The following is a 25,057-nucleotide window of genomic DNA, read 5'->3' on the forward strand; positions in this document are numbered from 1 at the left end:
TTTTGAATGCGTCACTGTCCTGGTTTTAAATGTTTCTTCTTTAAGGGAAACTTAATGGCTTGACTTATGATTATAGAAAGAATACACCTGCAGATGAATGCAATGATGGCTCTTGGCACTAACAGCGTGAGACTCTTGAGTTCTGTGTAATTTTTATGACCGCACCACTTCAGCGTAGGTTGGTTAGTCATTTCTAGCTGTATCTCTCGAAACTGTTTGGCGTCGTGTCCAACCTGTCAGTCAGGTTCTGCCTCACTCATTCAACACGTGCACTATATGTACATAACAAATACTGAGAGAAACTTGAGTTCAAAGCCTCACTGCACCAGCCCTTTATCCACAAGTCGACTCAAAAGTCCGGCAGAAATCGTCTTAATTGAACAAAGAGACAAGAGTGCGAGGTGGGAAGCTTGTTGTGTTGCACTGTGAAGAAGCTCAGGTGAAACGGCTGAAGTGAAAATTCTTTGTGTGTCCTGTCACAACATGCTCAGTGGTTGGTGTTTACGTTGTCTACCTGAAGGCAGCAGCTCAGGAGGGAGTCCCTATTTAACCTTGTCACAGCGAAGTCCTCAAAGATGCAGTGACCCAAAAGTAACACTGACAGTAAAACAGTTCCATAAATGACAACTAATCCTATCTACTTCCTGTTGACCTTTGTTTTTACATACAAATCACTGGTATGACTTCCTCTTTTTGATGTTTAATCATTCCTTTTGTTATAGGCACCTATTTCCTAGTTCCATTTCGCCTCTCCCCAGTCATCCCGCCCCTCGTCGTCTCCATGGCGACACCAGGACAAAAGTATGTCTCTAACTAGTTCAGGCAGGTTAGGTATCATATATCCTCCCTCCCCCCACCCAGCTCTCTCTCTGTCCTCTGTGAAAGACGACAGGAATGAGGGTGTGTCAGTTGCAGTCGGGCACCTGCAGCAGGTATCAGCATGTCAGTAATGCTCCACCAATGAGGATGCGGCAGGGCAGCTTTTGTCGGACTGGGCCTTAGAGGAAGTGATAAGTTGAAAAAAAATGAGTGTCTGAGCATCTTACGGTTTCTGTTTATTCAGACATGCTTCCCAGGAGGCAAGGTTTATTATGTGAATGAGTAAAAAAAGAGCAGTTGTCTGGAAAAAAAGTCACCTTGTCTGCTGCAGTTCAGTTTATTCCAACATTAGATAGTACATAATTATGAGACTTATTCCAAGGATGATTTAAATACAATGTATTTCATATGACAAATAAATATAAGACCTGACAAATCTTGCTGTATGACATTAGTTCTCTTCCTGTATCGGTACCCTGCCCTAATCACGTGGAGGCGTCCTGCTGATTCTGAGTGAAGGATTAAAGTTTCACAGCTCTCCTGGCTGTTCAGTAACTAAGAGCACACAGGGTTCACACTGGTCTCCTCCAACAACGTTCAGTCATTCTCAACACAACCAACCAATCCAGTCTACATCTATCACACATGTTGCATCACAGCAGATACACAGAGCTCTTACATTTTCAGGGCAGTTTGTCTGTGCTGTGGCTGGTTACCTGTTATTGCCTCCTGCTTTCATCATATTGTTCAGTAGGCTTCATTATACCACAACACTGTAAGAGTTTTAGTCCCTGGAAGAGTTACTGTGCCCTACAGGAGGCAAGACAAAAAAATACAAATACAACCCTCATCTTCACCTCTTCTATGACGATTGTGTGATGGTTTTGAAGGCGGGAATACAAATGATAACATCAAACAGCGTCTTTACCAAAGGAAAAGTACCAGACAGCACAGATTAATGAGACATATCAGAAGCGAAGTCAGTCTGTCAATAACGGCTGTTGACTTCTCTCTTTGGAGTCAGAACATAAAAGTAACGCACTCATCAGGGAGACAAAAAAAGGAAATGTCCCTGGGGAATGTAAAGCAAAGCTTCTTATTTGTTCCTAAACACCCTTGTATCTTAGTATGAAGCTCAAAGCTCCAGTTTAAGCCCACATCTGATAATGTGATCTGTGACAAAGGCACAAAATAACCGTTCTGAAGGTTACAGCTTAAAACTGGAGGACGTGGACGCACAATAATCCTGTGTGATGATATCAGTGAAGTGCTGCAACCTGAGCTGGTGTCTGATATCAAATTATACCAAACAGAGAAAGGAGGCCAGTTTTAGCCTCATCTGGATGGAGCACTCGTGGTTTAAGGAGATAGCATTAAACCAGAAATTAATCTGTCCCAGTGAGACAAATATACAGACGAGAAGGACACTGGAATTAGTTCCGCTGTAGCTGCAAATATGTCCTTCCTTTTCAAAGTCTAAACAAGGTAAAAGGAAAGTGAGTGTGTCTCAGAGAGATCAGGGTGTCGTCATGTGGTCACAGCAGCGTAGGGGCCTTGCTGGGACGTCCCAGCGCTGGTGGAGATTTGCTCCTCAGCTCTTTGCACTTCAGGCTGATGGGCTGGGCCACCATGAGAGCTGGGGCAGAGAGGTGGTGGGCAGCGGCCTTCAGCTGGTGAGCACTGTTGATGTAACTGGAGATGAGGAGGGTGATTTCCCTGATCTGTTGACCAAGCAAAACAAAAAGCACATCAGTGTTTGTTTCCATGTATGGGTGAAATAAATAAATCCTTATTGTGGTTGGTTTCCGAGTTTCTCAGGTTAGACCAGGTCAGTTCGCGGGACTCAGTAGTTCCTCAATCTGTCAAACTGTTCACGGAACTAATTAGATCAGATAATGTGCAGTTAGTCATGAGGTGATGAGGCACCACAATAACAGTACCATCACAAAAATGTTAAAGCAACAATGTGTATCCTTTTTACCTTAAAATAGCAGCTTCAAAATGAATTTGATGGTTCACTGACTCAGAGGAGAGAGAAAGGTGCAGCTTTTGTTCCCACTGCTCACCCTGAATGTCTGTTCTTGCTCTATGTAACTTTAGTGAGCATGTACGATCTCCAAAATGAAGGGTGCGTAACTGAATCCTGAATCAGAACCTGCGAGTTCAAGAGTAATGCCAAACTGTAGATCAGTTAAAAAGACTTTCTAATATTCAGCCAGGAAACCTTTAAAATGTGAAGAATTCTAAACAGAGTTTGGTGGATTTGGTACAGCAGCAGAATCTTGAATCATGTTACTATATTTGGTGTCAGCATCAGTCAGTGGAGACAAAGCTGAAATTTAAGAGAGAGGAAAGTTCTGGCTGGGCCAAGATATCCTGGTTTGTATGGATCTTAATTTGGTGTAAGCATCACTTTCTGAGACATTTCTTGGACAAGAGAACTCCAGGAATGTTGTTTGTTCCAAAAGGCGTTGAGGTCATGCTGTAAAAAAGGAGACTTTTCTGTGTTAGAGTCAGAATATCACGGGCATATCTACCTATGTTGTGAATAACTGTAATCTCCGTGATCATGTACTAGACATGTATTAGAGAGCACTTTCATCTAACTTCAACAGAACTTTTTCTTTGATAATTAAGGAGAGGTCTTTTCTCTCACACTCCACAGATTATCATTGGGCCAAGTCAGTAGCTCTTACTGTCTGTTTTTCAATGCAAGGCTGTGTAAATACAGAATTGTGCAACACCTTGTTCAACAATTGCATCTTTATTAAGTCTCACAATCTGGTGTCGAACTTGTTCAGGCAGTTCCTCACTGTGTGGAGCCATGTTGCATTAGACACAACCCAGACCTAAACTGAGGAGACTGTGGTGTTCACATGTTATTTCATAACCTTGCTAATTCAATTAGGCTTGACTGGAAATGTTGCAGTGTCACAGGTACTCTGGGATCTGTATTGTTATGTGGTATGTTTTTTAAGTGTATATACAGATACTGCACGGTATATCAAATACTGCACTCCAAAATAACAGTTATTGTAAGATGGGATCATTGGGAATCATTTTAGTGACATCGCTCTGTTTTGTTGTACACTGTATTGTTTGCAATATGTATTGTACCTGTGATGCCAGATACTGAATGCTATACATTGAAATGAATTGCAGCAGTTGTCATTAGTGGACTCCTACCACATACTGTATGTTTGTAAACTACTCTTGAGTAGGTTTGCAAAGGGGCGGAAAATTTCCGGTAAATTTCCAGAAACTTTCCATGGGAAGTTAAGCTCGGGAATTTGGGAAATTTTGACACTTTTTTTGCAAATGTTAGCCTATAAAAGGTAACTTAAATGTAGTTGAAAACAAGACTAGGCAAGCCTAGCTCAGCTGGAACCTGGATGCAGCTAGTTGGGAACATTGTCTGCCAGAAACGTAAACCTATGACTTTCTGTTGTTTTTGAACGTCTTTGTCATTACCTAGCATATTGATTACTTGTTACACTGAAGCCATGTTCATTCATGTTTATTTGTATACAGTAGGCTAACTTTTTACAGCAGTGAGAGTAGGATGTATGTATGTCCACACAAAGGTACACCATCACCTCGATTACTCGCGGCTGTTGGGGTCCATCAAAACAGCGCGAGTTGGGCTACTTATCGAAAATAAAAGTAATTACCGCAAATTAAAGGCTGAGCAATAAAAACGTCATTCAAAACTCTATTTTAAAGATGTATGGGATGCAGCACACGCTGTGTTTCTTTGAAAAGGATGTAGCTAGCTATTGTAAACCAAATTGACAGAATTAATGGATTGAATGTTTGTCAACCCGACATGATCAAATGTGTCAAATGAAAGTCCGAAGTCCTCTTGTCCGAGAAAGCACGCTGTATCCATTATTGATTGACAACGCAAACAGGTGACTGTATTTATAGTCCACAGGAACAAAATTGTCTTGCTGGCAAGTGGCTAACGTTAGCAATTCTAGATCTTGCAGCATGATCTTGGTTAAAACAACCAAGATCATGGTTGATCATGGTCGATGACGTGATCAGCATCGCTTTCTCCTCCGCTGAGCCACAGGAGACATTTAACACCTGTGAACTACTTCCCATTAACTGACGTTTATGTGTAAAACTACTTCCCCTTGGCACTTTACATTCATTTCCTCTAAAGTAAAAATATATTCAGAAACCACAAATACTCATCTCCAACATACTGTCACATAGAGGAAACTGCTGAGGTCAGATTTTCATATTTAAGTCCATCGTTCCTGCAGGTTTTGATAAGTTTTCACTGACCGGGTTCTATCCTGAGATCCACATAGAGACGGTAGAGTTCTACTCACAAATGGATTAAGTCAAAAATTTCATTTTTAAAATTTGTATTAGAAATGTTTGCATGCATGTCTGCTTATGAAAAAACAAAATGTTTATATTTATGTCTGTATATGACAAGGTAAATACAGTTAGTATAAATTACCCCAAAGTTTCCCATATTATTCCCGTTAATTCCCGTATATTCCCGTTAATTCCCATGGAAAGTTTCCAACTTTGAATATTCCCGGAATTTTGCAACCCTACTCTTGAGTGAATTGTGGTAATGTGATAAACTTAACCTAGACGCTGTGCAAAGGCTTCGAGGTATGTTTTCTCTCATTTGGTGGGTGTGTCAGAGGTGTTGTCCAATCTGCAGTGATGTGTATACATACCCAGCCCTTATTATAAAGGCAATGCGCATAATGGATTCTTAAGTTCTCTACAAATGTGGCAGTATTAAACATGTATTTAAACCCATGTCATTAACCTCTAAGATTTCTTGTAAGAGAACGCCTCTCAGGTGCCATAGTTGCAATGCTTGCATGATCAATACAACATTTGTGTTTGAACAAAGATTTGCTACATTTTGTCCCGGCTGAGCGCAGCCCAGGTGTGGAATTCTCACCAACCTTAGAGGTGTCCATAGCAAACAGATGTTTCTCTGTGGGTTTGTCTTTGCTGCTGTTGGTACCGATGCTCTGGCCCAGCACCAGCATGAAGTCCTGTTTGCAGCCTCCAAACGTCATCAGGTTTTTGTAGGGGTGCGACACCAGCGGTTTCTGAGGACACGGAAGCAAAGAGGTTTTGACAACCACATAAAAGCCGATATTACTACCCTCCCCCCCATCTGTCATCTTTCACAACCTCATATCTTATCTGTGTGAGCAAGTGGCAGCTTGTTTTTCGAATCTGGTACTAGGATCACAAAAACATCCAGCTAAAGTGACTTGCATTTAAACAGCTACTCACACTATTAATCAAGCTGCATTTTATAAACAAGTCATTTTAGACTCAACAGACCACAAAGAAATGTCTTTTACAAAGATCACAAATTTAGGGAAACTAGATGCATATTAGCTTCTTAAATAAATCACTGACTTGGCATGTGACAAATAAATATTGTCTCATTTCCCACTAATGTTAGCAGGGGACGTCTAAAGTGGAGGAATAATGTGTGAACAGTAGTCAGAGATGCTTACAATAGAGTTGTGCTCCAGAATACTGATACCATCTTCATGCACGGCGAGCCAAATACGCACACCCTGCTCTGGAGAGGGAGTAATGGACTACAAGGAAAGACAGACAAAGAAAGTGAGATCAGTCATCAGATAAGATAAGATAAGATAAGATAAGATAAGACTTTATTAATCACCACCTTGGGAAGTTCAAGCTTTAGAGCAGCAGATATTCAGGATGACAAGAGTACACATGAAAGTATGAAAATAGAATAAAATAGGCAATAGAATACTAAATAAAATAAGATATAGTCATAAAATAAAATTAAATAAAAGGACAGAGAATTTAAACATAATATACACCTACACCACAGATGGAAATATTATTTGTAGAAAAATGTGCTGTAATGATGCATTATGTATTACATTACATTACATTTCATTTAGCATTTTATCCAAAGTGACTTACAATAAGTGCATTCAACCATGAGGGTACAATTTTCTTCAAGAAAGCCAAACTACAAAGTGCTATAAGTAAGTGTCATTTAAGTGCTACTAAATGGTTAGTTTAAACTAAAGTTTTTTTGCTTTTGTTTTTATTCAAGGTATAGTTGGAAGAGGTGTGTTTTTAGTTTGCGGCGGAAGATGTATAGACTTTCTTCTGTCCTGATGACATTGGGGAGCTCATTCCACCATTTAGGAGCCAGGACAGCAAACAGTCGTGATTTTGTTGAGTGGTTAGCTCGCAGTGAGGGAGCAACAAGCCGATTGGCAGATGCAGAGCGGAGTGAATGGGCTGGGGTGTAAGGTTTGACCATGTCCTGGATGTAGACTGGACCCGATCCGTTCGCAGCATGGTACGCAAGTACCAATGTTTTGAAATGGATGCAGGCAGCCACTGGTAACCAGTGAAGGGAGCGGAGGAGCGGAGTAGTGTGAGTGAATTTAGGTTAAAGACCAGTCGAGCTGCTGCATTCTGTATGAGCTCCAGAGGTCGGATGGCACCTGCGCCGCCTTCTGAGTGAGAAGGGGACGTATTCTCCTGATGTTGCGCAGCATGTATCTACAGGAATGTGTTGTTGCAGTAATGTTGGCAGTAAGGGAGAGTTGACTGTCAAGTGTCACACCCAGGTTCCCAGCAGTCTGGGTGGGGGCTACCACGGAATTGTCAAAGGTAATAGTCAAGTCGTGGGTGTGAGAGCGTTTTCCTGGAAGGAAAAGTAGTAGTAATTTTCAGGTGGTGTGCAGACATCCAATGAGAGATGTCAGTCAGACAGGCAGAGATTCGTGCTGCTACTTGTGTTTCAGATTGGGGAAAAGTGAGGATTAGTTGGGTGTCATCAGCATAGTTATGGTCAGAGGTGTGAAGTAACGAAGTACAAATACTTCGTTACTGTACTTAAGTCGATTTTTCACATATCTGTACTTTACTTGAGTATTTATTTTCCTGACGACTTTTTACTTTTACTCGATACATTTGAACACAAATATCTGTAGTTTCTACTTCTTATTTTCTCAAAACTGCCTCATTACTTGAGCAGCCGAGGTTGGCGCAACGTGCGCCTTTACGCACGGCGCACCTCTCTCTCGCTCACTCGCGTGCCCCCTGCCTCGGGAGATGCGCAGGCGTGTTTGCCGTCGGGGGGCCGCCCGAGACCCTATGCGTCCGGAGGTTGGTCGGGCTGCCTTGGTCAACCAGGGTCGAGCAGGCTGTACCGGTAATGATCCCTCCGCAGGTTCACCTTCAGAAAATGTGGTAAGAGTTTTACTTCCTCTAGATAGTCAAGTTTGATCGTCTTCTCGGCGCTCCGCCAGGGCCGTGACCAACTCTGGCAGGGCCGATCTGAGGACCTCACTAAACCATCCAATGGGTAGTAGTGATGTGTGTACCAAGAGCAGGGACTTAATCAACGTGAGCACATTCCCCATCCATTTATTCCCTTTACAATTACCCAGGTACTCATGCAGGATCTCCGTTCAGTTCAGTCTTTATTATTCTGTCTGAAATTTGGCCTGCAGCAAAACTAGACTGTGTCCAGTGATTCTTTGCTTCTCTGTACCAGCACTGTCCAGGTTGTTAAAAAAAGAGAAACTATCTTATTTTGTGTGCCTCGAACTTGTTTCCTTTTGCTGAGTTATCATAAGGGGCATTGTGTATCATTCCTGCTACTGATTAGAAAGTGAAAGGTCCATGTTTAGTGATATTTGCAGAATTTTTTAGTGGTTATACTGTGGTCTATTAGTCTTTTTAGGCAGACACAAGAGGCACTTGTTTATTCTGTTGTGTTGGTTCTTCGTTGTCCCTAGAAGTTCAGATGCACTAGTCCAATACTATTTGAACCTCAGCATCTGGGGTTTCGGGTTGTTTTGTGTCTGTGTAGGCCTACTATAAATAGCACTTTGCATTTTTAATTTTGGTACTTGTACTTTTACTTTTGATACTTAAGTACATTTCAACACCAGATACGTTTGATAATTAAGTACATTTAATATGAGCTACTTTAAGACTTTGACTCAAGTCATTTTCTTCCGGGTGACTTTAACTTTTACCGGAGTCACTTTCAGGTAAGATATCTGTACTTTTACTCAAGTATGGCTTTCAAGTACTTTATACACCACTGGTTATGGTAGGAAAAGCCATGTGAGTGAATGACAGAGCCGAGAGAGTTGGTGTACAGAGAGAAGAGGAGGGGACCCAGGACGGAACCTTGAGGGACCCCAGTAGTGAGAGGACAAGGTTCAGACTCAGATCCTCTCCAAGTACCCGGTAAGTGCGTCGTTGAGGTAGGATGAGAGCAGGGAGAGAGCAGAGCCTGAGACACCCAGGTCCTGAAGGGAGGAAATAAAAATCTGGTGGTTCACTGTGTCAAATGCAGCAGAAAGGTCTAGAAGGATAAGGACAGAGGAGAGAGAGGCTGCTCGAGCAGTGTGAAGTTGCTCAGAGACAGCAAGGAGGGCAGTCTCAGTTGAGTGGCCTGCCTTGAAACCAGACTGGTGAGGATCAAGAAGGTTATTATGGTGGAGATAGGAGGAGAGTTGATTAAAGATAGCTCGCTTGAGAGTTTTGGAAAGAAAGGGAAGAAGAGAGACAGGTCTGTAGTTGTTTACTTCAGACGGGTTGAGAGTGTGGGTTTCTTCAGGAAACCCACCCATCTATGAGTTATTGAACTAGATATGGATATTTAAAATAACCTGAGTATAAAAATGGTATATATACGTGTGTGTATATATATATATTTACACGTGTGTGTGTATAAATTCACAACAGTATATAATATGATATGAATATCATCAACAGTACATTCAGGATGGAGTTTATTTAAAAAACAATGGATGGTGTAACGTCTGTAATGATGGCGATTTCAATGGAAGTAAGGACAACAATCACTGTGAGTCGATCATCCTGCAGTGTGTTTGCACACAGCTGTGACATCAACAGCATGTTTTACCTGTGACCCCCCCCCGAATAATCCCAGTAATGTCAGTCTGTGTTGACGCTGTGTCAGTGAAGTGTTAATTCAACTTTATCTTGAGTGATGAGTGGATGAAATATCAGAGACACCCACACTGTGCGAAGGTTCCTATACTTATATTTTATTTGTGGTTATTTAGTTTGTTTTTAATCTCTATTTGTTCAAGGCTGTATCATGTTTTTAATTTAAGAGGCGATAATAACACTTTGTAATGTCGTCTGAGTTGGTGATAAAATAACAATTCAATTTAGATTTTCAAGAGATTACACTTCACACACACACACGTGTGGACACACACTTACCTCTGCTTCAAATAGTTTGGCACCAAAGAAAGGCCATTTCCTGGCAACAGTCAAGTAGATCCTGACGCACTCGGGTGAACTTCGACCTCTGAGCGAGGCCCAGCGGGCGGAGAGACGCTGCAGCAGCTGCCTGAGAACAGGAAATGAAGGGGTTAACTGCCAGGGAGCAACCTCCTGTAATCGAAACCTTTAGTTTATGTCAGTAAAACTGATTCAGGCTGTGAGATTCAGCACTTTCAGTTACTGAATAAAATAATGGGAAGTACATTAAAGTTTCAGATTTAATTTGAATAGTAGTTTACAATCATTATATATTATACAATACATTAATATAGAAAGTTGAGAAGTAATTGGACAGATGCACACAAAGTAAATCAAAGCCACCATAATTCATATTGTGTTGAAAATCCTTTACAGTCAATGTCCCTGCTCCGACTTGATATTACCATCCGTCCTGAGACATCCAATCACAAGAGGTCAGCTATAAGTTTGTCTGTTCACACCTGGTATTAAAATGAATGTGTCTCTTGTGACCACATGTGATTGAACCTCACTTCTGGCTTTGCCTCTCTGAAAGTTTTTTTTAGCCTAATGTTTATCCTCTTGTACGGTCCCCTCTTCCTACTGACAAATCAACTCCACCTCAAGCTAAATGGCATCTCTGAGCTCTCTGAGTGTGAGTGAGTCATGTGTGAGCTTTTTCTGTGCATGCACCGTAGACTGTATATAGAAAACATGGCATGGACCAACAGGGAGATGACACCCAGCTGTCCAGGAAACCTTCAGTGTCCAATTACTTTTTAATCCTTTTCAAGCTTTGCAATTTGGACTCTTAAGTGTTGAAAGGGCAACATCTGCCACACAGGTCTTTCAATATTGATGTAAACCAACTCAAATTTACAGGAGACTTTGATGTAGGTATAATGTGGGTTGTATCTAGTATTGATAGATAGCCAATTAAATACATTCATTATATACCCATGAAAGTTGGAAATGTGTTTGGACTGAATCATAGGAAGTTTCCAGTGTGTCATTGTACCTGAGCTGCTCCTCAGACGTGGTTCTGCGGTAGTGCTTCGGGTAAAATCTTTCCAGAACTTGTTTCAGGGTTTGGTTCGACTTGGTCTGCGCTGAACCAGGAGCAGAGAAGGGACGCTCAAAATCTCCAAACTCCACCTGAACAAACAAAACTATTAGCTTTTAAGTTAAGGTCTAAAAATATCAACTTGACTGCAGCTTTATTATATGTGATAAATAAATGTGTAAGAAGCAAGTGAAGTTCTAGACCTGGGCCAGCAGGGCAGCCATTTCCAGAGCCAGTTCCTTGTTGACAGGAAAGTGTCCTGCTACAATGGCTTCGTTGGTCTGATATGCCAGCAGCAACCTCTCCCTCTCTGACTCCCCCCTGACCTGGGGAGAGAAATACAGCCTGGGAACATAGAGAAAAAGATAGAGGTAAAAGAAAAACAGGAACACAAAGAAAGTTGAGGGGAAGAAACCATGGAAGGATTGAACATAATTATACTCCGAGGGTTTTTGAGTATTGCAGTTCCATTGGAATCTACTGGAGTAGAAATATATTAACATTGCATTGATATGTATTAGAATAAATGAGCCGGTGAATAAAAGACCTGCTACTGTCTCTATAAAGTGAATCAAATCCACAGATATTATCTGACCACAGGAGAAAATAATGTGAGTGTGATGGTTGTTGGTCTGTGACTGTCGGCCCGGTGATGGACATGTGACCTGTCCAGGGTGTGCCTCTCGTCTAATGTCGACTGGGATTGGATCCAGCTCCCCTGAGACCCTCAAAGGATAAGGGGTATAAAGATAATGGATTGATGGACTTCAGAAAATGTGGATGTTTTGTTGGTCTCTGTAAAGTTTTGGCCATCAACCAAACAAACCAGGAAGTTACGCACTCTAATACTGTAATACTTCAGTTATTCATTCATGGTGAGCCTATGTTCCCCTGTGTGGCTCTCAGTAGGTGTGGAAACAAATCCGGAACCATGCTTGGTAATCTTCTCTGCTATCATGTGTGAGATGTTGTTACACTACAAAACAGTGTCCTGGTTAAATATAAGGAGTCATGCCGGGTCTTAACATAGATTTATGTAAACATATTGTGATTTTCAGCCTCAGGCCGGTTGTGTTGTTGTCTACCTGTTCTTGTAAGTGAGGCGTACAGTCCTGGTGTTTTCAGACTTGCCGGTGTGCTGCTCCTTACAGGCCTGCTCCCATTTCGAGATAATGTCGCAAATCTGTAGAAGACATCAAGAAGACAGGTTTGTGATGAGGAACGATGTTAAGACAGAGGCGACACTTCCTGCCTTCAAAACACGCTCAGATCACATGACTTTAAATCGGACCTTAATGCCTCCTTGCAGACAGTGTTCCAGCTCTCGTCCGGTCGGATCATCTGTGTACAGGCTGAAACCAGACAGCCCAGTTTTTCTTATGCCAGTGTCCTGGTTGAGGCGACATTGGAACTCGTCCACTGTGGTTGAAGCATCGAAGCTCACCACCTTTCGAAAACGGAATTAAATAAAGAAGATATGCAATGTATTAAATATATCCATACAGTTATATTTGATTTCCGCTTGCCTTTTAAGAACTGGCTCGGGACAACAGATGGAAATTGGCCTAAGAAAATTAAGGCAAAGTTGGCTACTTTTTCATTATGGCGCTCATAACCTGCTCATATTAAATATATTCAAAATAAATCCTTGAGAGGTGACACAGATATTTCACCTCACTCTTGTTCATGGTGACCTCCACTGTCAATATCTCAAGATTCTGAAGACTTTACTGCTAACTTAAAAGTCCTGTTGACTAGATTTTGTCGAAAAAGGAAATTAACAGACTGGAGCTTAGGTGTCCCACATCACCCAATGCTCCAGACGACCTGAGTTCACCCTATGTGTAAACTCTGTGTGACTTTGAAATATGATTCAAGAAAGTATCAGCAATATTCAAACGGTTGAGTTGCGTATGTGACACCAGCTAGCTTTTCCTCCTCCACTCTGTTATTATCATAATCTGTGATCCTGTGTGACGTATCATCGGTACCTGGTAGGTGTTGTTGAGGAAGTGAACAGGGACGCTGAATGGCAGCGAGTGATGGTAGGGGTTCCTCAGCAGGATGGAAAGGATCTCCATACGGGACGGCCGGCCCTGCCTCTCACCCTTCTGCTGGGTCCGCTCCATGGACCGCTGGCAGTAGATGGCATACTTACCCACCTCAGTCCTGAGGACAACAGGGAGACAATGATATGATACAGTGGTACATGAGTGGCATCTACATCATGTACAATTATGAGCTTCTTATTCAACAGTCGAATCAAATAATAATTACGAATAGATTTATGAAAACAAATGTAAGCATTACTGCTGAATACTCATGTTAAATCAGATCTGTCACTTTGGAGGTTAATGTTAATTTATGCTTCATTTACTTAAACGACTCTTCAGCTATTTAATATTGCAATTGTATAATTTTCAGGGAGTCACAGGGGACAAAAGTAGTTTAATTATAAAAACAATAGGTAACTTCTGCAGCTATGGGGTCTAAAAATTGAAACAGTAACTAAGGACCTAGTTTGATGATGTCATAAAGCAGCAAGGGATCATGGGAGTTGTTGTCTTCACCACCAGTGCAGATCAAGATCTACCTGACATTACTTAGGTGCAAATCTATGGGGTAATATATTGAAGTTTTATTCACGTTAGGCAGCAAACAGCAATGAATGAAGGGGATCCATTACAAGTGACCAATACAAGCAGTGCTGGGAAAAAACGCTGACTGGCTAACTGGCAGGCACTCTGTCTCTTCTTTGACATACGTTGTTTGCACTCGAAGTTATAGCAGAGACGAGCAAAGACATGGACGGGTTAAGCGGATATGATGCGATTAAAAGGCGACCAAAAGGACTGTACCTTGTTACCTTGAATAAAATTGGTGATTTCTCTGGGTCTGAACATTGTGTAAGTACACAACTCAATAAAATATATGACATAGGTCTAGATGTTTTTAGACATTTCCTTTAATGAAGCATTGTTACACATATATCCTTAAGTGGCAGGTGAGCTCCTGAATCTCGTGTGGGTCAAGCTGCAAAAGCACCTATGCAACTCTTTAGTTTAGCCTCTCAAGCTCCACACCCTCAGTTTGGAAGTGAGAGGCATGTAATGGAATTAGCAGCTAAACTGTCAAATACAGGTAAAGCAAGAGTCTGTGATAAGTGATGGTTAAGATAGTTTGCATTATGTTTGTGAGAGGCAGATGTTGGGCTGTAGCACAGTGGAGGCTGTAAACCAGTACAGCAAGTTAAGGGTTTTAAAAGTTTCTCTCTGACAGTTTCATGTCAGTTTAATCAAAGCACGGTGAGTCAGACTACTCAGACAACTATGGGCCAATATGAAGGAGTTTTAAAATGTGAAAATGATTTTGTGACAGGGTAGATCATTAAAAAAAACAGAACAACTGACTCCAGCAGATCACTACACGTCTTTTAAATGAATCATGCCAGATTCCTGAAAATGACAGAAACACGTTTATCTGGCCAGAAAATAATTGGAACCGTTTTGGCAGATTTTGGTTTTGCTTTAGATCTGGAGTTCCAACATGTTTCTTCCCGGCTCCATCTTTCACATTGGGCTTTAATTAGTTCTTTTGTGTCACTTCATGTTCTGGCTGAGTGTTTGTTGTCACCTGGAGTCTCCTTGTCTTTTGAGGTGAACCTGGAGCAGCCAGAGGAAAGGATGCTGAGGCAGAAACAGTCCGACGCACAGGGCCAGAAACTGCCAGCCCTGAGGAATGACACAGAAATCCAGTGTGACCTCACACGTATGACACAGAGAAGCATCACGTGAGTGACAGTTGTCACCAGTTTTGATCAGGTTATTGAGTTACTCTCATTCATACAGTATCACAAAGGAGCTTGTATTATGCTATGAATCATTCTGTTGTGTAAATCCTGTGGTTTGCTGTCACATGATCATACTTTGGAACTTACAGGTTGTGCTGAACGTCAATTGCTGCCCTCTGCTGGTGATATTACTGAAGGTGTTAATGGTGGTTCAACTTATTGGATATGGGAAATCACATGACTACATGGTGGACAGAGTTTCTAGTGTAAAACTGAAAAATGTCAAGGGCTTGATCTTGATGTATTAAAGTTCATTTTGTATTCATGCAAACAAAAGAGGGACAACTCTCTCCAAAGTGCCGTATTGAAGTAAAGGTTATAGCTTTCCACATACTATGGATGGAAATGCTATAAAAATAAAGAAATGAAATATTCAGTTTCCTAAGTGAGCCCGTGAAGATTGCAATCTTTCATCCCCCCCAAATTTCTAGTACATATCATGAGCGACTGCTGACACCGTGTGGTGAGTAGCGAACCTGCAGGGGTCCTGGGTGGCCGTGAGGCTGCCTCCTGCGGGTCTGCTTGATGAGCTGGCAGAAAAACTCGTTCTGAAGCGCCGGGTGGGTCAGACACACCTGCAAGGCGCTCTGGGCTAGCGAGACGTGGTAGTCGATAGCCGGGGCATCGATGGCCACATTGATGAACAGCTGACAAGTCTGAGGGGAGATGATGCATGAGACAGACGCAGGAGGAGAGATGATCTGCACTCGTGATATATGATGCAAAACACTGTATCAGATTAAAGCTGCATGAAACTGTAAATTATAAAAAATGTATTCGCCTGCTAGGAGGTCTCTGGACAAAACTTCAATCAATGCAGTGCATCTATGTATCCCTGTGTTTACCTTGAAGAGTTTAACAGCCTCTGTCTGCAGAGCCTGTGAGGGCAGCGTGGTGAGAGGAGATGACAGAGCCTCTTTACTGAAACACAGCATGGGATGTCTCCAGATCTGAGAGTCTGAAAGAGAGACAGAGAGACAGACGGGTGCTAATGAGAACATGTCACATGGATCAATGAAAAGCAGTGTGTTCACTAGAGGAAGAATAAACCACACAGGAAGACAGACAACAATTGCTCCAGGTGAGGCTTGAACTCACAATCTCAGCATTTCTCAACAGTTTACTGTCTTATAAGGACCACGCACGGATGACTACGCCACTGGAGCGCTAAACTATGACAACTACAAGTCCTTTCTCTGTAATTGTTGACCATAAGGATAAAAAACAGTGGATTTAGCAATAAATTTGACTGCAAAGACAAGTTGTAGAATACATACGTACACCCTCAAATCTATGAGGAGACTGATTTAAACCACCTTATTAGCAGTTTGGGAAAATTGGGATTACAAAGTGCTTCCAAGGCAGTAATTAAAACAAACAAGTCATATACTCATCAGATTTAAAAGACAATAGTTATAAGAGTTAAAAGTAAAAGTCAAGTAGAATCAGGATAGGCAATCTGATAAAACTAAAACTGTCTTACAGACTGAATAAGAAACAACTGAGTCATCTTGTTTTGCGTGTTAAACGTGCTGACTGGTTGAAGGAGAATACAAACAATACTTTAGTTCATGACGATGCTGATAGCCGATGATATAGATGGTCAATATTTTCAAATAAATCTTATTTAAGGCTTTAATTATGGAGGCAATGGGAAGTTCCTCTGTCACTTTTTATCCCCCCCAAAGAATCTGACTCAACCAAGACATTTAATAGTTGACTAGTTGAATAGCAGTTAGATTTTGCCAATAGGATCCATCCAGGGTGTGACCAGTACATTTTTTATACTTTTGGTTGTGATTGTTGTCTACTGTGGTGATGCAAGACAGGCCATACACATCCCAATGAAACTAAATCATCAAAAAGAATCAAAGACACAACAAGGTGGAAAATAATTTGTAGAAAACACTCACTTGGATCTCCGTCCACCTGGAAGAGCTTTCCCACCAGCTGTTCGAACTCGGTGCCAACTTTACCCACCGTGGTTCCTGCTGCCACAGACAGATGGTACAGCCACGAGTCCTACAGAGGCACCAATGGCAGGTAAGGACAGGTTTAGTGACACACCTGGCAGGGACACAGCTGATGGCGTGTGACAATCCAACAAACCACCTCTGGAGACAGTAACCCAGAGCACAGATTATTTTTCCCATCACTACTTCACTATGCACAGGGACACTTTCCCATCACTTATGAATTAAAACCATCATCAGAGTCTGAGCTGGTCGAGCTCATGGCCTGGCGTGGCTGGAGGGGACTCCCAACAGACCGCATCGTGGTTCAAGGGCCCGCTGGTAGAAAACGTTATGAGGCGTAAAGCGTGAGATATCCATAATTTCCCTATTGTCAGATAGTCTGCCTGCACATAGGTGAGTGAGACATTCAAGTGATGAGAACAGGGCAAGATTTTAATAATAGCGAGCCAGTTCAGTTTGTCTCGTAACAATGATACAGGTTCACACCAGGGAGAACCAGATGCAGATAACAAAAATAATAATAATGAAAAGTTGGTGTTGTGACAGTGCTGCTGTGATGACGTTAACCTCTGACCTTTTCATGGCGGGACTCGATTAGCAGGTAGGTGGGCCCTTGCTCCTGTGGGTGGATAGAGATGGTGAAGGGTGCTCCCTGTAGGCCCCGCCCACATGCCTTCAGGTCATCATCTGAATCCCGGGACCTGTCCACCTCCTCCACCCTGGCCTCCCACAGCTTTATCTGACCCAGTGGGAACTGCAAAGACACAAATACAAATAAAAACAATAAAAACATGAGATTCATCTATAGTTATTGACCATTATTTTGCAAATTATAAAAATATTTGAAAAAAAATTCTGTGTCCTAATTTCAGGAAATTAGGACTCAAATACTCAAATTGGTTATATCACCCAAAAATATATTATTAATGTCGGTAGTGAAATAAATAATTCATAAACTCCAGTAAAAAAGAGTTTGCAGAGTTTCACCTAATAAGAGTTGGGTGAAATGATGAATCGTACCTTGTCTTCTTGGTTCCGGAAGTAGTACAGCGTTTTGCCAATCAGGGCACACCAAACGCGCTTCGAGTAGCCGTGCTTCACCTGCAATATAGCATATACAAATTTGAGAAATTGCAGTCATTTCAGTGACAATATAGTGATAGATACTATATGTTGTGTTAAATATATACAAGGTGTATAAAGGCTGGGGTCAAACGACGAGAGCAGCTCCAGAGAGATGAGAGTGATAACAGAGTGAGTCATTTTTTTGAGTTTAAGGGCATATCAGTGAGTTGTTGGACCTTTATGAGCAGCCCCTTCATGCCAGGGCGAATATCAGGCTGGGTGAAGAGCGGACTGGCAGCTTTCACCCTCAGAACACTCAGCAGCACCTTGAGCCACTCCTCCAGTAGGTTGGGAGAGTCAGCTTTCAGGTAGTAAACACGCTTCCCCGTCACTATCTACACACAACAATAAAATAACACAGGTGGAGGTGAAGACAGGCACAGGTTTGTAGAAATATATATAAATGTAGGAGTATAATGCTTGAAAAAAATGAAGTTATTCCCTGTTAATTGTGCTTCTGTGTTTCAGTGTTTCAAGAAGTTGAGACTGTTTGATCAGTGTTGACATGTGAATTGATGGTGGACACATGGAATCAACGTTTTTTATCTACAAGCAGAGATAAATACCTGGAGAACCTGTTTCCCTTCTCCGCGGGCGATGCTGCTGGTGGCGTTGACCTCGATCTGACCCTGAGGCTTCCTGATCACATCGCTCTGTGGGAGAACATATAAATGATAATGATAAAGTTTTATGGAACTCATAAGAGACAAGAATACATATGGTCTATCAATCGAATAAAAGGCCAATATAATTAAGATTTGAGGGTTGGTGTGGCATTTCATTGAATGTAAAGGGGCAAGAATATATTGGAAAGATGCCTATAAATTATACTCTTAAAAAAAAGGAGCCTTAATTTATTTTAAGCTCTTAACTTGAGCCCAACAATATTCAACAAAATTTAATTCCATAATTACAAAACAAACAAAAAGAAAAAAGTTATGAATTGTCAAATGTCAAACTCACAGGTGACTTGTAGTAGAGCAGCTCTCCGTCTTTGAGGACAAACCAGCGTCTCTTCCAGGTTTTCTTCCAGGTCTTAACCATTTTCAACAGGTAGCCTGACTTCTCCATCGGCTCCTACAAGATACAACAGGGTTTAGTTAAGTGTTGTACAACTATGTGTATAATGCAGGATGTAAATAATGACCTCCCAACAACTTATTCCACTTAAAATGTATGAATTTCCCTTTGCAATGTTATTGATTAATAATGTGAAGGGCCAGAGGTGATAACTAGGGATGATTTTGTTGTGTGTATCACAGGTGAAGTGATGGACAGGCCTAGATGTGTCACTGAAACACAGACGGACTCACACTCTTGCCGTTGTCGCTGGCTGCAGAGCAGGTCTTGGGCAGCTTCTGCTCCGGTTCGAAGCACTCTGTGTCGGTGGAGTAGGCGTCAGGAGGGATGGCGTAGTCGCTCTCTGATGTCATCGAGGACATGGACACAGCTAGAGGAGATGAAGAGGGTGAGAGAGGGTGAGAGTCCAACATATTGTACTATGATATATACATAAACATATGTACAACTAGGTTTCTTCATGGAACATTTATTCAGTAGTAAACGTTGATAAAGAAACTAAAGAAACACTAAAGAAACGGAAAAGAAGAACAACATGTAGGAGAAATGATCACCAGCATTACCACCATTAAAGAAACACTTTGTCACTTTTACTTGACAACAGCGCCCTCTGCAGCCACATGAGGTGACTAATTGTGTAAGGCTTCGTGATTGAGCAGTAGAGAAAAAACAAATCTTACAAATGTGTTGAGCTCTGACTGCATAGTCCCACTCACTGAACTGAAACACAACTGAATGATGGATAGTACCTATGATCCCCAACTTCCTGAACCAGAAGAACTGCTGCTCTAAAAAATACACCAAACTCTGTTTAGAATTCTTCACATTTTCAAAGTTTCCTGGCTGAATTTTGGAGATGAACGTTTGTTTATAATTAATTTAGAGTCTTTATAACTGATTTATAGTTCAATGTTAATCTTGAACTTACTGGGTCTTATTCTGGTGATTTAAGCTGCGTCTATCACACAGTTACACACTTCGCACAGGAGATCGTACCAACAGGCGTTTTCTATTTTCAGGTTAAAAAAAAGGTTCATAGTTTAACAGGAGCATTGCACAATCCTTGTTGGATATTTCAGACATGATGAATTTGTGATGTAAATCTGTGGAGATTTTTTTGTTTTAGTGCTGATCACTGCAGCAGCTGTTGTGCTCAGGGACATGTTTCCCTGTGGGGTTTCTAAACAACCTCAGGGTGCAGTGCATGTGTTGGTGTGTCGTACCTCTCTTGAGAGAGCGCGGGCTGCCGGGGCTGCTGTCCTTGCGCGAGCTCGACGAGGTGTGGGAGCTGCAGACGGAGCCGTCCTCCTCTCCTGAACTAGACGACTCCTCGGAGCTGGACGACTCGTCTGAGACGGGACTGCTGCTCAGTAGAGTGGCTTTCTGCAAAGATACAATGACACACATAAAGACACTGTCACAGTTACATACACCAGGGGCACAGGCCTTCTAAAGGTTTCTAAAGCACGGAGCCTCTGAACAATTGCACTAAAAATGATTGTGTGATACAGTCAAAATGCTAACATCTGCTGGCTAACCGTTGGTATTGCATCATAACAGTGAGGCTTGCATGAACAGCCAAACAGGCCTGTATTAAAATCAACCTTTGTAGACCAATAAAAACTGAGACGGTCAATTAGGCAGCAGGGAATAGAAGAGAAGAACTATAAATCTCTCTTACCCCCTTCAGAGTAGTATAAACTGGTGTAGTCATGTTTTTATAGACGAGGGATGTATACATGACGAAGGCAGGGTAGGAGGACTGGAGGGAAGGGTCTGCAACACAGATGAAACCTGAGTTAACCAATAGTTTAATAAAACATTTATCAACCATCTCTGTACCTGACTTACCTTTACTGGCAGGGTCTGTGCAGGACGTCTCAGAGAGTCGGATTCCTGATTTAGCGACAGCGTAGATACGACTCTCCTACAGAGAAAACACATTTTATTATCAGTAGTTTTAAAAACCACGTACATTTCTACCATTAAGAAAATGTGTGTAGTGCCTGTTGGGAATGGGCTGTTTGCTTGGTCTGTCAGCTTTCTTACTGAAACTGTAGAAGTGACCTGCAGTGATTGAACCACAGCAAATAAAGACTTGCTGCTGGACTCAGTCCACAGAACCCTGAAGCTGCACAAAGAGCTGCTCACCAGTTTATTCAAAGTTCAGTGAAGCTCAACTGAACCCTGAACTGGAGAATCAGTTGCCGTTGCTGTTATCGTGATCGACTAGGTCACTAACGTTGATGAGTCAAAGCCGCCACTGCTGAAGAACACTGGTCGCCTGTTTAATCAAGGTTTATGAATATCAAACGTATCACATGGCACCAAATTGGACACTGCACTGGGCCCTTATCAATACACATGACAAATGTGAGGCTGATAAGATGAACAGATGTACGAGAATAAGTAGATAAATAATGATGTGATTATATGTCCAACAGTGGTTTACTGTGATATATAGACTGTGCTTGCCCAACAGCTGGAAATCATGTTGAAATGTTGCCAGCTTATGTGAAGATGTGGTTTGTCATTAACAAGGCATCTGACAGTCTTAACATTACACTACTTAAAGTATGTTGGCTGGAAAACAATCACCACCTACAGGCTGTAAACACCCTGCTGTTAAAGAGCACCTGAGCAGCAGAGGGCACTGTGAGCTACAGAACAGTGTCCTACTAACTCTACATGACAGACATGGCTTAGTTAGATAAAATAGTTAGTTAGTTTAAAATGATAGAATAAGCAATTTGTACAGTAGAGGAACAAATGCTGGATTTGTACAGTTTTCAATGGGGAGCAGTTCATTCTTACCCAGGAGGGCAGTCTGTGCAGAGGGGGGGTGGGAGGTGTGTTTCCAGGTGCTGAGAGGTCACTCGGCTCTGGACCAGGTTCAGGTGAGGTCTGCAAGTAAAGCATGGTGGGTGGAGCTTGTGAGCCGGCGAGGGTTTGAGGGGGCGTGTCCCTGCCTGTCTCCATGCCAGCCTCCCGCTCCTGGTCGAGGTCTGTTTCCTGTGGCCGGAAGGGACGCAGCATGCTGAGCGCGTTGCGTGTCTGCCCGTGTGCTGCCTCGCTGCTGATTGGAGGCTGGCTCAGGTGTTTCTTGGCCACGGACGCATTAATCAGCCCGAACCCTGCTGGGGTCCGCAGGCGCGGCTGTTTGGGTGAGGCTGGGTTGTCCCTCGGGTCCTGGGGTGGGGTGGGTCGTTTGGGTGTGAGGGCCGGCGTGAGGCTGGGGCTGGGAGTGTTGGGTTCGCTGGAGGAAGATGAGGAGTCGAGTCTTTGCGACTGGAATCGTTTGTTGAGCTCCTCAGAGGTGCTGTCCTCCAGCTTGGCCCTGTGTGCCGCCTCCTCCTCACCCTCCTTACCCAACCCCAGGGTCCCATCCGATGACCCCAGGAGGCCAAAGCTGGGCCGCTCCGCTCGCTGCATGTCATCGTCAAACAGAGAGCTGCTGTCGTCTGAGGCAGTCAGGTAGGTCTCACTGCCGGGGCGGCTGAACTCCAGACCACACGCTCCACCCCCTCCTCCTCCTCCTCCCTCGCCCTCTGATGCAGCACTGGAGAGCACAGAGGAGACCGCCCGAGATTCACGTCCACATGTACTGTCAGCCAGGCTGTCAGACGCACTGTCGTCCTCGAGAGGAGAGCACAGGAGTCCCGTTTGGTCCGGTCTGTGGACTTCACCGTCTGTCTCTGAGGACGCTGTGTGCTTCACTGTCAAGGACAAACAATACACATCCCACATGTATCAATGAACTCTGTTTCATTGTTGTTTTCATTTGTGTTTGTTAGTCTGATAGTTAGCAGGAAAAAGACTACAGGACAGATTACCATGAAACTTGGTGGACTGAGATGGTGTTGATCAGAAAAGAACAGATCAGTGGATAGATCCAGGAATTATTTTTGCACTTTTGGTAACATTGTGGCATTTTTCAACATTCTCAAAAAAGTAGAGTTATAATTTAATTATGGTCATTAAGCTGAAAGGTTATAAAAACCTAATTACTACTTTATTCAAACAAAAACACTAAATTAAATCAATACATCATTTGGTTTTGTCTTTTTTTTTCATAGTGAGTCAAATTTTTGAATTTGTCCAATTCTTTGGTTTATGACCACACACCTGCAAAACTGATCAAATTCCCATCAGCCAAAGATGGTGAACACAGCACCGATTAACAGTGTTTGTCATTGTGAGCATATTCACATGCTGACGTTGGCATTTAGCTCAAAGCACTGCTGTACTGCTGTACACTAATAAGTGAGATACAGCAAGTGGTAAGGCTGGTTTGTCTCAAAAAACTTTCCCTATGACCTCATGGCAAAAAAAGGGTCGTCTGAGTCAGTTTCCATTTTCCACCATGAAACCGTGCCATCCTGTGTCCTGCTCTTTCCAAGTGGCTAACTCCATTCAGAAACATGCTGAGTCAGAGAAGCTGTTTCCACAGAGAAGCTGTGACTGTGTGGGGACTCACCAGGTTCACCTCTGGCCTCAATCTCCCCCTGGGAGCTGAGGGTCCTCTGGGAGGGTGCCGGGCCAGTGAGGACCTGGGGGTTCTTCCCTCTCACCTGGAAACAACCAAACGTGAGGCTGCTGAGACGCTGGGCCTCACCTGGTCTGCTGAGGACTCCACGTCCACCACTGCACTTCTGCTCGAAGGCTGAAAACACACAAAATGTTTCATGTATGTAGAATGAACTCTTATCAACCTAATTTCTTCAGAGGATCATAAGCAAACATGGACAATGTAAAGATGTTCTTACCCTGCACTTGTTTCTGTAGCTCCAGAATCTGAGCCTCATGTTGCTTGTTGGTTTCTCTTAATGCTGCATTCTCAACCTCAAACTGAATCAGAAACATGTTTCCACATAATTGGTCGAGAGGACGATGACACATCAATGACTCTAACCCATCATCCAGCTTCACACAAACTATTTCATATTTACCTCAGATAACTTCAGCATCACCCACTCCTTGATTTTTGCTGCTTTCTCCTCCACTGTTTTGGAATCTTGAAGTCGGATCTGTTTCTGGTGAAATAGAAGAAGTTTGTATGCAAAAAAACATCAGCCATGTTTTTTCTGTGGTTGAACGCAAGCAGCCATATAAATCTTTTTTAGGACACAAAGATACCAAAGATGGAAGGGACCCAGTGTATTTCATGGAAATGGAAAGTCACTGCAGAGAGGAAGCATAGTTAGAAACTCTAAGAGGGGAGGGGTTCACAGGAGGTTCGTAGCATTATACAAGAAGAAGTATACGCTTAGAAAAGTAGCATCTTCCATGTTCTTTATAAAGGATAATAACAACACAGTATTTCATTTGTCCATAGTCGAGTGTTTGATATCTTTTCAGTTCAGTGTCACTGTCCCACACTAATTCTTCACACAAAATATGTTTTCCTTCTCTCTGCTGGGGTTTACTGAGGTTTGATCATCTAAAATTATTATCCAGATTCCCAGAGTACGACAGCAGCTCTTCAGCCAACTGCTGTCAGATGAGAATTGTATAACTCTATATGTCACTCAGTAGAGTGGATACCTCTGCCACGGCCCGACAGTCAAATTCAATCAAACTGCACCAAATTGTACACACTCATAGATATTAGTCCTCTAAATGTACCTGGTGTTTTTCACCAAGGCTCTAAGAATTATTATTCTCACAATGTTAAAGAAAGTGTCCCCCTATCTGCACCAAAATTCAGCATCCTTACATTCAGTTAATTGTAATTGTGTAATCATGCTGACAAAACAACAAACCAACCAACAAACAAATTGACAGGTGAAAACATAAACTAACTAGGTGAGAGTTTCTGCTGCTTGTGTGTCTTTGTGTCTGTGAAGACAAATTGTGTGCTGC

At 42.4% G+C, this 25,057-nt stretch overlaps 1 protein-coding gene and 1 long non-coding RNA gene across 5 annotated transcripts in view; one reads left to right on the top strand and one right to left on the bottom strand.

Moving 5' to 3' along the window:
• LOC117775647 lies at nt 1-24,683 on the top strand. 2 transcript variants are annotated; one of them, XR_004616297.1, is made up of 4 exons: nt 1-10; nt 8,287-8,585; nt 20,944-20,948; nt 24,671-24,683. It is a non-coding gene; the product is annotated as an uncharacterized LOC117775647 (long non-coding RNA). The 2 variants fall into 2 exon arrangements; XR_004616296.1 differs by lacking the exon at nt 1-10 and having other exon boundaries at nt 8,271-8,585.
• The window catches only part of plekhh2 (pleckstrin homology domain containing, family H (with MyTH4 domain) member 2), a 38,723-nt gene continuing 14,933 nt past the window's right edge, over nt 1,268-25,057 (bottom strand). Inside the window, exons 4-29 of one of the 3 annotated variants that reach the window (XM_034608979.1) lie at nt 24,145-24,228; nt 23,962-24,043; nt 23,673-23,858; nt 22,010-22,911; nt 21,047-21,122; nt 20,877-20,971; nt 20,419-20,578; nt 19,429-19,565; nt 19,079-19,192; nt 18,682-18,768; nt 18,292-18,450; nt 18,011-18,091; nt 17,565-17,744; nt 16,928-17,036; nt 15,860-15,972; nt 15,491-15,670; nt 14,798-14,895; nt 13,156-13,333; nt 12,456-12,611; nt 12,250-12,347; nt 11,368-11,509; nt 11,120-11,256; nt 10,081-10,210; nt 6,330-6,416; nt 5,760-5,909; nt 1,268-2,540 (exon numbers count right to left, since the gene is read on the bottom strand). In XM_034608979.1, coding sequence (XP_034464870.1) covers nt 2,355-2,540; nt 5,760-5,909; nt 6,330-6,416; nt 10,081-10,210; nt 11,120-11,256; nt 11,368-11,509; nt 12,250-12,347; nt 12,456-12,611; nt 13,156-13,333; nt 14,798-14,895; nt 15,491-15,670; nt 15,860-15,972; nt 16,928-17,036; nt 17,565-17,744; nt 18,011-18,091; nt 18,292-18,450; nt 18,682-18,768; nt 19,079-19,192; nt 19,429-19,565; nt 20,419-20,578; nt 20,877-20,971; nt 21,047-21,122; nt 22,010-22,911; nt 23,673-23,858; nt 23,962-24,043; nt 24,145-24,228 — 4,107 coding nt within the window. In that variant the 3' untranslated portion in view covers nt 1,268-2,354. The remainder of the gene's footprint in view (nt 2,541-5,759; nt 5,910-6,329; nt 6,417-10,080; nt 10,211-11,119; nt 11,257-11,367; nt 11,510-12,249; nt 12,348-12,455; nt 12,612-13,155; nt 13,334-14,797; nt 14,896-15,490; nt 15,671-15,859; nt 15,973-16,927; nt 17,037-17,564; nt 17,745-18,010; nt 18,092-18,291; nt 18,451-18,681; nt 18,769-19,078; nt 19,193-19,428; nt 19,566-20,418; nt 20,579-20,876; nt 20,972-21,046; nt 21,123-22,009; nt 22,912-23,672; nt 23,859-23,961; nt 24,044-24,144; nt 24,229-25,057) is intronic. The other 2 variants (XM_034608981.1, XM_034608980.1) reach the window with 2 other exon arrangements.

The sequence above is a fragment of the Hippoglossus hippoglossus genome, chromosome 15 (genome assembly GCF_009819705.1).
Source record: "Hippoglossus hippoglossus isolate fHipHip1 chromosome 15, fHipHip1.pri, whole genome shotgun sequence".
Classification (NCBI taxonomy): domain Eukaryota; kingdom Metazoa; phylum Chordata; class Actinopteri; order Pleuronectiformes; family Pleuronectidae; genus Hippoglossus; species Hippoglossus hippoglossus.